This window comes from Otolemur garnettii, unplaced genomic scaffold (genome assembly GCF_000181295.1).
Source record: "Otolemur garnettii isolate 467f Iridium unplaced genomic scaffold, OtoGar3 scaffold00085, whole genome shotgun sequence".
Taxonomy (NCBI): domain Eukaryota; kingdom Metazoa; phylum Chordata; class Mammalia; order Primates; family Galagidae; genus Otolemur; species Otolemur garnettii.
The window spans coordinates 5,790,034-5,802,292 of record NW_003852480.1 but is presented as its reverse complement, the minus strand read 5'-3'; the positions used below and the strand labels follow the sequence as shown (position 1 = coordinate 5,802,292).

At 34.7% G+C, this 12,259-nt stretch overlaps 1 protein-coding gene across 1 annotated transcript in view; it reads left to right on the top strand.

The window, feature by feature from the left end:
• Positions 1 to 9,694: 9,694 nt before the first annotated feature.
• FSTL5 (follistatin like 5) overlaps positions 9,695 to 12,259 on the top strand; it is a 512,268-nt gene continuing 509,703 nt past the window's right edge. The window contains exons 1-2 of the mRNA XM_003794706.2: positions 9,695 to 9,719; positions 10,322 to 10,570. Coding sequence (XP_003794754.1) covers positions 9,695 to 9,719; positions 10,322 to 10,570 — 274 coding nt within the window. The remainder of the gene's footprint in view (positions 9,720 to 10,321; positions 10,571 to 12,259) is intronic.

The window sequence follows — 12,259 nt, the reverse complement described above, 5'->3', positions numbered from 1 at the left end:
AGGTTTGAACCCACCACTATTCCTTTGAGCAATAGACACCGCCCCTTATATGTTGATTTTTTAAATAAGATTATACAATTTTCTCTAAGCAAGAATTTCTCAATTTAAATTGTGTTTAAACACCCTCACACACACCACACACTCTCCTACCTACATCATCTATAGCAGTATTTAGAATTGTGCTTGAGGAATGTGTTTTTCAAAACTAAGCACATTAGCAATTTTTAAAGTCACTTCAAAGCCCTGTGCAGAGGCATGTGCTTAATCCCAGCTAGTCAGGAGGCTGAGGCAGGAGGATAGCTTGGTCCTAACTTTTTGAGACCTGCGAGGCCAATATAGTGAGGCCCCATTTCTAAAAAAAAATAAATGAAGTCACTTTCAGTTATCTACATTCTACATCAAATTTTATGAGGGTAATTATTTCCCAGTCAAAAATCTCAACAAAATTGTTTGTGGATATTGTCAGATTGATTCTAAAGTTTGTACGGAGTCGCAAAAGATCCAGCATAGCTAACAGGAAATTGAAGAACAAAGTTGGAGGAATGAAACTTGACTTTAAGATTTGCTATAAAGCTATGATAATCCAGACAGGATGGTACTGGAAAGAAAATGGAGAAAAAAAGATTGATGGAACAGAGTGGAAATCCTGGAACCAGACCCACACGATTATAGTCAACTGATCTCTGAAAAAAAAAAAAAAAGCAGCAGCAGCAAGGATAAATTAATGGAGAAAGGAAAATGAATCTAGATACAGAGCTTATATTCATCACAAAAATTAACTGAAAATGGATCGCAGACTTAAATGCAAAATGCAAAACTACAAAACGCTGAGACTGTACCAGAGGAGAACATCCTGATGATCTTAGGTTCTGGCCATGACATTTGATTGCAACACCAAGAGACAACACATGAAAGAAAAAATTGATAAGTTGTACTTCATTAAAATTAGAAACTTGTCTGTAAAAGGCACCATCAGGAGACTGAGAAGATAAGCTACAGACTCGGAAAATATTTGCAAAAAACTATCTGATAAAGGACCAATATACAAGTATACACACTCTTACAATTTCACAAAAAAAAAAAAAAAATGGGCAAAGGATCTGAACTAACACCCCAAAACGATAATATGCAAACTTCAAATAAACATGTGAAAATATGCTCAATATCATACGCTGTCAGGAATTTGCAAATTAGAACACAAAAAAAGCACTATTACTTGAGTAGTGAAAGTCCAAAATATTGCTGACACTAAAATATGGTTAAGATATGTGGCAAGAACTCTCATTCATTTTAGGAAACTGCAAATTGAAACACCAAAATCCTGCTACTGTTTAATCGAATAGTAAAAGTTCAAAACGCAACTGACACTAAAAGCTGGTTAGGATGTGCAGCAGTGAGAATTCTCATTTGTTGGTGGTGGGAATGCAAATTGGTGTAGCCACTTTGAAAGATAGCCTGGCATTCTTACAAAACTAAATAGGCTCTTAACCATCCTATTCCTATCTAACAATAGCGCCGTTTGATATTTATCTAAATGAGTTGAAAACTTATTTTTACACAAGCTGCAATAAGCTTTATTTTAATGGCCCAACTTGGAAGCAACCAAAATGTTCTTCAATAGATAAATGAATAAATAAACTGGTTATCCATACAATGAGATATTATTCAGCAATAAAAAGCAATAAGCAGGTGGGATGTGGTGGCTCACACCTATAATCCTAGCAGTTTGGGAGGCTGAGGCGGGTGGATTGCTTGAGCTCAGGAGTGCAAGACCAGCCTGAGAAAGAATGAGACCCCGTCTCTAAAAACAGCCTGCATTGTGATGGGCACATGTAGTCCCAGCTACTTGAGAGGCTGAGGCAAGAGGATTGCTTGAGGCTAGGAGTTTGAGGTTGCTGTCAGTTATGGAACCATGGCACTTTACCAAAGGTGACAAAGTGAGACTCTAAAAAAATAAATAAATAAATAAATAAGCTATGAAGCCCCAGATAGACACGAAGGAATCTTAAATACATATTGCTACATGAAGGAAGGGAAGGACAAAAGTTAACTACATGCTGTGCAATTTCAATTTTATAGCAGCCTGGAGAAAGAAAAATCATGGAAATAGTAAAAAAGGATAAGTGGTTTCCAGGGACTCAGGGGGAACAGAAGGAATAATAAATTGGATAAATGAAGTGAACCCTGATTTAAACTGTGTACTTGCCGTGTAAACTTGTGGCAGTGTTGATTCGTGGATCACCACACACGAAGTGCACTGCAGCCGGACACTGACGGTGGTGGAGGCTGTGCATACGCGTAGGGGAGGGGCCATGTGAAAATTCTATTTTCTACTAAATCTGTGTCCTTAAAATTGCTCTTAAAAGTCCATTAATTAAAAAAATAGATATGAACACATTGAAAATGCTTTCTCATAAAGGAAAAACAATCAAAATTAAGTGTATTTTTCTACTTTCACACTTAATGTTTTGAAAAAGTCATTTTTCTTTATGAAAAACAGTATTTTTGTAGCTTGATTTTTTTTTTTTTTTTTAGAGACAGAGTGTCACTTTGTCACTCTCCGTAGAGTGCTATGGCATCACAGCTCATAGCAACCTCCAGCTCCTGGGCTTAGGCGATTCTCTTGCGTCAGCCTCCCCAGTAGCTGGGACTATAGGTGCCTGCCACAATGTCCAGCTATTTTGTTGTTGTTGTTGTTGCAGTTTGGCTGGGGCCAGGTTTGAACCCACCACCCTCAGTATATGGGGCCAACGCCCTACTCACTGAGCCACGGGTGCCGCCCTGTTGCTTCATTTTTTTACTTTTTTAGTAATAGACTATTTGGGATCAATTTTATTACCAAAAAAAGCTGGGAAAAGGAAATGGAGCATATTTTTAAGAAATAATTTACTAACGTTGATTTTCTGAATGCAACTTAAAAATATAAAGTAATAGTCTTATTCCAGCAGTCATTTATTTCGGTGATGATAGCAGACATTACTTTGTCTTCATTTTCTTTCATTTTCATGCTAGCCCTAAGGTAGCATTGACTCTATCACAGCACTATAATCCGAAGCTTAGCTGGCCAAATCTACCCTTCTCTTATAATGTTTGATCTTCACTTAAAGATTTTTAAAATGCTATTTAATTTTTAATCACTTTATTAAAAAAAATCTACTTTATTTGAGGATAATCTATCTACTAGTTTTAATTTTAATAAACAATGAGGTGTCGTTAAAGGGTTAGGTTTATTCCAAAGACTGAAATTCTCAGAGATGATTCAGCTTTTGTCTTTAATCTCATTGTGTATGTTTATACGAAAAATGCTTTTTTAATGTATGCTAATATATATTTATTTACTTTTATGGATCAACATGGTTTATAGAGTAACAGCTAACTATTGAGCAAAAGAAAAAAAAAACACCTTTTCTTCTTAATCTCATACTTTAGAACAAATATTGCATCTAACAGTTTCATTTAAAAGAAGGCCTGGAAGGTGCCTGTGACTCAGTGAGTAGGGTGCCGGTCCCATATACTGAGGTGGTGGGTTCAAACCCAGCTCTGGCCAAAATGCAAAAAAATAAAAAGAAAAAAGAAAAAGAGGAAGGTCTTAACTTCCCTGTATTCACATATGGTCTCTCTACCCGTCTCTCTATTTCTCCATCTTCTGACCTATGTGTAATGTTAAGACATTTCTAGCTACTAAAGGTAACTATTATAAAGTTTTTTTTTAACTTCTAACCTAACCAATTTCTATATTCTAAATAAAATATTTTTACTTTTAGGAAAGTATATAACCGTTAAGTACTACCATAAAGAAATCCCCATTGGGAGAAAGATGTTAAGATGGTGTACAAATGGAACTTGGAAATGATAAAATAAATGACTAAAAAAAAACCCCAGTGTGGACTTTGCTATCAAAGTCACAAGTTTATGATAGAGTTTTCAAATTGTTTCTTACTCTGTGCTGTCAAAATGATCATAATTCCATTGAGAACATCAAATACAAAATAATTATTGCCCTCATAGTCACTGATCTCAAATCACATAACTTCTTGCACTGATGCATCCAAAACCATCTCCCCTGGCAACCTTTTTATTAGCATTAAACAGAAACTGTAAATTAGATGGGTGCAATTTACATGGATCCCGGGCTGTTCCTGTATCTTGTTCATATTTGTGCATTCTTAAAGAGAAAAAGAAATCCTGTTGCAAAATTACATGAAGGTGCTTGCAGAAGTTGAATTAACTGTCTAAAATAAGAAGAAAGAAGATTCCAAATTTCACTGAACTACAGATTATGCGATCAGTTGTTTAAGAGGATGGTTGTTCAAAGCTCAGCACACTGGCGAACTTTTCACGGGGCAGTCTTGTTTTGCCTGACTTCACAGAGTAGCAGCAGGAACACATCCCATCACTAATGCTCTTGAAGAGGTTTCACAATGTTCAGTCTTCAGTAGACGTTACTGTGTTTGCCATGAAGTTTGTGAGGTCTGAAGGCATTTTGTTAGTGTACCATAGGAAATTGTGTTTTGGATTTCCTGAAGAGTTTGACAATTTTTCCATATGTATGTAGGAAAATGTCACCAAAATGTTATACCTAATTCTAAATTGAAATTCATAATTATATAAATATGAGCCTTCATTTTCTTTCTTTTGCTGCTGAGAGATACGCTCCTGAACATCTTAGGAGTATTACTTGAGAACACACATGTTTCATCAGTTCTCTGCATGCATTTCAAATGAATGAAACCAAACTGGAATTGCCAGAGGCACTTTTACCTATTCCAACTACTTTAAGTCAGTATATCCTATGTGCAAAATCTGTAATAAATGATAATTCTTAATAATAACTACATTTGTTAAGCAGATATTCTATGCCAGGCCCTTTGAGTGCACTGTTCCTTATAATCCTTTCAATTACCCTATGTACTACAATTATTATTGAAATTGTTACTTACATTTTCTTTATTTGTGGAGTAATACTTATTGAGTTCCTATAATGTTCTGGCTAGACGGAAAAACTCTGAGGTTCAGTAATTTTAACTAACTTGCTTAAATTTGCACTCATTGTAGGAATACAGATAAACGATTCCTATTTTAAAGACTACATTGTAACAATTAGCATCAGACAAAAACAAATAATATCAGATTCTAAGTTGAAAAAAGGCAATTTGAAAAAACTAAGCTAAAATTGTTTTGCGCTTTTATAGTTAAGGGTATTTCTAGAGTACGTAAATATTATTTAAATTAGCAACTTATGAGTATGTGATTATTGAATGCGAGTGAACTATAAATATTAGACATTCTAGAGTAAGCTTCCTAAATATAATTACAAGACATTAACTTTTATTAGAACTATGCTTGGCCAAATATCATTAAATTAAAGGATTATTTGTATGGGAGCAAATCTAAAGACAGTTTGTTAGTTACCCCGCATTTCACCACTACAATATCAGCCCCTAGGAGACTGCAGCCTGAGGTCCTATCAGCCCCTAGGAGACTGCAGCCTGCCTGAGGTCCGACAATCATCTAGCAGACGAATAAAGACCGAATCCTTCTTTTCCATGACCCCAAATCCATTCTCTTTAACAAATAAAAGTGAAAATAATACATTTTGTGCTTTAACAAATACATTTCTATGAGAGAGCACCTCAAATAACGTGACACTCTAACTACAGTGCTATTTTCATGTCCCATAATAAAAATTAAAAGCAGTTAGCTCATCAAAATCTGGCTGTTTCCTCCCTCCACTACTATTGATTGAAATCCAGAGTCTGCCTTTATTCCACGCTGCTGTGCCTGTCCTCGTATCAGCCATCTGAACTCCTAAACCATTCTTCAAACACAAGTTCAACAGCTACGTGGCACATTGTTTGTGAGATCTTAGCTGACCTCAGTCCCCTTTGTACCCTTCAGTGTGCTCCTCCCTCTTAGCCTGTCTACTCACTTAAGCATAGACAAGTCCTGTCTAATGGCCTTTGTAAGCCACTTGAGAAAAGTGTCATTGACTGATCCCTTTATGTACCCTGTAGAAATGAATATGACACCTTGCACATAAAAATAATTACACATTACTAAAGTTTATTTCAATCTACTCTATGTTAAGTACCTGTTTGATAGGTTGCAGATACATATATCAATATAAACATAGATATATTCCTTGAAGAGAATTGCATTTGTGATGGAGATTCTGGAAACTCTATCTTTAGAAAAATGGATTTGTTTTATGACTTGATGTCTTTAATCTTTTAATATTTGATCTGTATATTAAATAAGTTTGAGAAATTTTTATAATTCTTTACAGGAATAGAAGTGAAAAATAATGTATTTGTTAAATAAATATCCCTTTTTTGGAAACAAATGATAAAGATATTTTATCAAGCTACAAGATACCAGAGTATAAATTCTTGACTACAATGCATTTAATGTGTGCTCTCTCTGAATGTGCTTTGAAGAAATCTTTGACATGTTGATCAGATTAAATTGATTTAATCTCAGCTGAAACTTAAGTTCAGCATTAGTCATGGATAATTACTGTCAGAAAGGGTATGTTCTAGCTATGCATTTACATAATATGAGCTTTCTTTTGGATTCCATATGAATTAATTACCTTTCCTTTAATTGTAGCGGCTACATGCAACGCACAGCTTCTAGCTAGTGTAAAGTAGTTCATTAACTTCTAGAAAATGGCCAATATCCTAATATAAATCTCTGAACAGGAATAGAGGCTTTGGAAGAAGAATTTAAGAGGATTTAATCAAAGAGAATCTGCGGAATATAGTCGCCAAGCAAGATATACTATATCTGACCACATTTTACAGTTTAATATTTCCCCCCAAGAAGAAAAATTATACTGATTCGGAAAGCAACTTAAAATTTTGACCAAAACTTAAAGTAATCAGGCTCTCTTACTAATCTTCAGCTCATTTTTTGATAATAAAAACCCATTATTTTGAATTCATCATTTGATGGTAAGAAAATGTATCATGTAAAATCACCCAAAGTATCACCCCATTAATCAAATCCCTATGTTATAATGGTGGCCCCATTAGAACTCGATTAACATTAGGTCAATTATTTGCATAAGTACCGGTATAAGGATGGGGAAATATTTTTCCACTTTGAAATGAGTATCTTATAATTGACATTATTTAGGACTCTCTTTTTGCACATTTGTTAAAAGAAAAACTAGATAACTTTAAAATTTTTTTTTTTTTTTTTTTGCAGTTTTTGCTTGGGGCTGGGTTTGAACCCCCCACCTCAGGCATATAGGGCCGATGTTGCCCTGGCTAGACTGTCCTGGCATCAACCTAGCTCACAGCAACTTCAGACTCCTGGGTTCAGGTGATCCTCCTTCCTCAGCTTCCCCAGAACCTGGGACTGACTTCAGGTGCCAGATACAACACTGAGCTAATTTTTCTATTTTTAGTAGAGTTGTGGTCTCAGTCTTGCTGAGGCTGGTCTAGAATTTCTGAGTTCAAGGAATCCTCCTGTCTTGGTTTCCCAGAGGGCCAGGATTACAGATGTGAGCCACTGCTCCCGTGTTAGATACATTAAACAGTTTATGTGAGCAAAGAACAATTCATGAACCTGCAGCAAGAGAAGAGATTTAGAGAGCTCTTCCTAGGCCAAACACAAAAGCCAAGAAATAACAAGGTTGTTGACAGCTATGGGACTACCTTATTTGGGCCCGGTGTGACGGTTACCTTATTTGGTGTCTGCTTGTGATTGGCTGAAAGTCAGCGGTTTATGATTCACCAAAACCTAGTTGTTTGTTACAAAAATATACTCCTAAATTGAGTTTTGGTTTGTCTACCTACTAAGTTTAACTGTAGTTTGTTATTTAGGAACTCCAGTGGGTTTGTCTACCTACTAAGTTTAGCTGCAGTTTGTTATTAGGAACCATCTCCAGCTGATGAACTCTTGCTTATTTAATTTACTATACTGAACATTAAAAAGCAATGATATAAAAGTAGAACTTGCCCAATATCATATCAACTTAGGTAATTGTATCATTTGTCCATTTCTTCTCCCAGCATCTTCCAAAAAGTTATAATATTTTATAAGATTGTGATTGTAGAATTAACTTATCATCTTTTCAATGTAAAAGCATTTCATAATTATCTACCTAGTCCTTTTCCTAGTATTTTATCTATTTTAATTATAAATTAGGATTTCATTAAGTCCATGGCCCTAAAGAGTGATGCTAGAAGCCGCAGTTATCATTATCACTTGGGAACTTGTTAGAAATATAAACTTTGGACTATAGTGTAGATCTACTGAATCAGAAACTCTGAGGAGAGGTGGAGGAAGAATTTTTATTTTAAAAAACTTCTCTAGGCTATTTTTCTATATGCCAAAGTTCAGGAACCATTGCATTAAATAAATTTTCCAAAATGTATTAAACCACTTGAATTAGTTATTAATATTTAAAATAATACTACATTGAAAAGCTCTAATCAGTAATTATTTTTGTTCATTTTTTGTTGCTTTCTTTACGTGTGTAATATAGTATCCAATACTTCAAATGTTTCAAAATTGTTTTCTAGTAGATTTGTTGTAATTTCTACTACTATCAGAGCATAAATTAGCTTTTGGAAAAAAATTATGCTATCGGGGCAGCACCTGTGGCTCAAGGGAGTAGGGTGCCGGCCCCATATATCGGAGATGGTGAGTTCAAACCCAGCTCTGGACAAAAACTGCAAAAAAAAAAAAAAAAAAGTTATGCTATTAAGAGTTGATCTTTTTTCTGTAATTTTAATTTTGCTCATTTAAGTTCTAATTGGAAATACATAAATAAATATAAAAATAAAACTAATGTATGAATTTCATTAAAAATAACAGAAGGTATTATTTAACTATTTTCATGCGTATGTCTATGTCCTTATGAAAATCAGTTTTTGAAGAAATAATAATGAACACTGAAATGGAGTTTCATATGTCCCCATTCCTTTATATATTTATTTATTTTTGCAGTTTCTGGCCAGAGCTGGGTTTGAACCCACCACCTCCAGCATATGGGGCCAGTGCCCTATTCCTTTGAGCCATAGGCGGCACCCTGTCCCAATCCCTTTAATCTTGACAAGACTATGAGAATGTACTATAATATTATTCTTACTATTTTACAAATGAGGAAACTGAGTTACAGATGATCTCGGTGTTCATTCACTTTGCTTGAGCTTACAACTGGTAGAGTTGTGATTTAAACTCAGGGTCACAATCAATGTTCTTATTATGATGCTATATTGTAGAAAGATAGTTTGAAAGAAACAAGCTGGAAATATGTACTAAGTACCCAAGAAAATGACTTCAATTTAAGCTTAAAACTTCTCAGCACTTTCCTTTCCTTTTTGCATATATATAGGTGACATTGATGTTAATTATGTACACACACCTGTCTGTGTGTATATCTAGGTACATTCCTGCGGGTGCACATGTATTTGTATGTGTACATGTGCATATAAGTATATATGTTTCTTCATATACTATATGAATATATACGTGCATTTATGTTCACTTGGCTATCAGTTTTGATTTTTTGGAGGTTTCAAATGAGAAAAGTTATTTCTGTCCAAAAAATCATAAGATTTTGCTTATTTCAACCTTGGTACAAGACTGCTGGATCCATCTATAGTTTTCTGATGCCAATGGAGATTGTTAGACTGAATAAGTGACAAGAAAATCAATTTCTTCTTGACCCGTTCGTTTAATCATGAAATGCATCAGTGATTTCAACTGTCAGAGATCAAAATAAGAAAGGGTCAGCTATCAGAAGCTACCAAGAAGTTTTCAAGATGCAATTATTTTCCACTCTAACCTCCTCTCATTTTTTTTCTTATATACAGTATTTCCTTTCTCCTGTCCAGAATTCTGTTACTGTAAAAATTAACATTGAATGGAATACTGTTACTGTAAATGTTAACATTTATTATGTGGCAGAGAGATACTTTCTGAGGATCATTACATGTAACATTTTGTACAACTGTACGTGATGGCTGATGATCCTGTTACAGACGGAACAACTTGGTTCTGAGAAAGAATTCATCCCTGTACATAATTCCTAGTAGAGCCAGGATTTGAACGCGGGAAGTTTAGCTTTAGAGACCTCATTCTTAAGTACTATATTACTCTGAGGATGGAGAAGAGGGCTCAGGAGTGAAAGGAAAGAGAAGAAATGTTCAAGATATTTTAATAAAGCTCATCTGTGGGTTCTGACATAAGCATTTTCTCCACTGAAAACATTATACTATAATTGTCTACTTTTTTCACTTGATACTTAGAAATGCGTGTCTTATTTGGACATAAGAACCAAAAGATTTTCTTTTTTTTTTATCTCCAGGGTTTCTGATTCAGGATGACCCTTTTGGATCTTGTGAAAATAAATACTGTGGTTTGGGGAGGCACTGCGTTATCAGCAGGGGGACGGGGCAGGCAGAATGTGCCTGCATGGAGCTTTGCAAACGGCACTACAAACCCGTGTGTGGATCTGATGGAGAATTCTACGAAAACCACTGTGAGGTGCACCGAGCTGCTTGCCTGAAAAGGCAGAAGATTACCATTGTTCACAATGAAGACTGCTTCTTTAAAGGTAAGTGCAGGGTGACCCGATAGTGTCACCCTCCTCGGTTTTTTTCTTATTCTCAACTAATGCCTTTTAATATAAATTCTAGAGTACTTTTATATTAACAAGTGTTTTAAAGGGAAAGGAGAAAAAAAAAAACTCGGCTTAATTAAACCAATAAGCAATAGTGAGTGGAAATTTACATGGATACAATTCTGATATTCAGTTATGAGGATAAAGCTGGCCAAAATATGACTTAAAATTTAATATAGCTTCCAGCATTGCACCATATGGCTTCCCAATCAGGGATTATCTTAGGGACACAGGGTGGCCAATTCAGTCTACAAGCCAAATCCACCCAGTGAAAAGCACCTGGAGTGGAATGAGGGTGGGTGAATGCCAAGCTGAGCTGTGATAACATTTCATGACTTCCTGATTAGAAACGATGGCTTCAGTTTGCACCACATAACTCAAATTCCACGAAACTGATAATTGCCCGCTGAAATAACTATGAAGAACTCAGGCTAAACTTAATTAGTGAATCTTAGATGACAATAGCTTAAGATTTTAAAGTGTCAGGATTTATTTTCATGTACTTGAAATGGGAGATCAGTAATTTGATACATTATTTTAACATGCACTATAAATACGTGGTAAATCAGTGAGCAGCTTTAAGTCATTTATATATGAATTTGTTATTATTTGGTTATGCCTTGGGGAATATTTTCTTGTTCAGAGTCATGACTCAGATTGAATTTTTTAAGTTAAATATGTAGCTCTTCTATCATTCTAGTAGGTCAATGAGCAATCTGATTTGTAATCTTTGGTTAGTTCTAAGTCCCAGCTTCTCAGAATATGTCTAAAGTGGGTTTACACTTAAAAACAGGGTTGACTGTTTTATTCCTTACTTAAAATATGGCTGAAATTTGATGTTATAATACTTCATTCATACCTATAAGGAAAATTGTAGATTTAAAAATATATTTCAAAGTTAATAGAATAAAATATTGTTTCCAAGGTATTAAAAAAAAGATACATAGAGCTTTTCAAATGGTGCAAAATGTAGGCTTTGTGGCTATTAGAAGCCCTTTGAAGTAACTGAAATAAAATTGTATGACTAATTCACTTATCCTAGTGCATTATGTGTATCTTAAATACACAGGTAGAGACATTTATGATACTGGATTCTCTTCTTTTAAGAGAAGAATAACAGATGGCATTAGTTTCAAATTCTATTTATTTTCTTTTTCTTTTTTTTTAAGTTTTTTTTAATTAAATCATAACTGTGTACAATTATGGGGTACAATGTACTGATTTAATATACAATGTGGAATGCTTAAATCAGACATATTAACATAACCATCATCTCACTTATTTGTTATGGTAAGACATTTATGCTATACTCTCAATAGTTTTGAAGTGTACCATTGCATTATGCACAATAGGTGAGGTCCCACCAAATACCCTCCCATCTCCTGCTCTCTCTTCCCCTACATTCTCCTCCCTCTCTCCTCCTTTCTGGATTATAGTTGTGTTTTATTATTCATATGTCGTGTAGGTGATCATATGTTTGTTTCGTAATAGTATTGAGTACATTGGATACTTTTTCTTTTCCATTCTTGAGCTACTTTACTAAAAAGAATGTGTTTCAGTTCCATCAGGTAAACATAAAAGCTATAAAGTCTCCATCCTTTTTATGGCTGCATAGTATTCCAT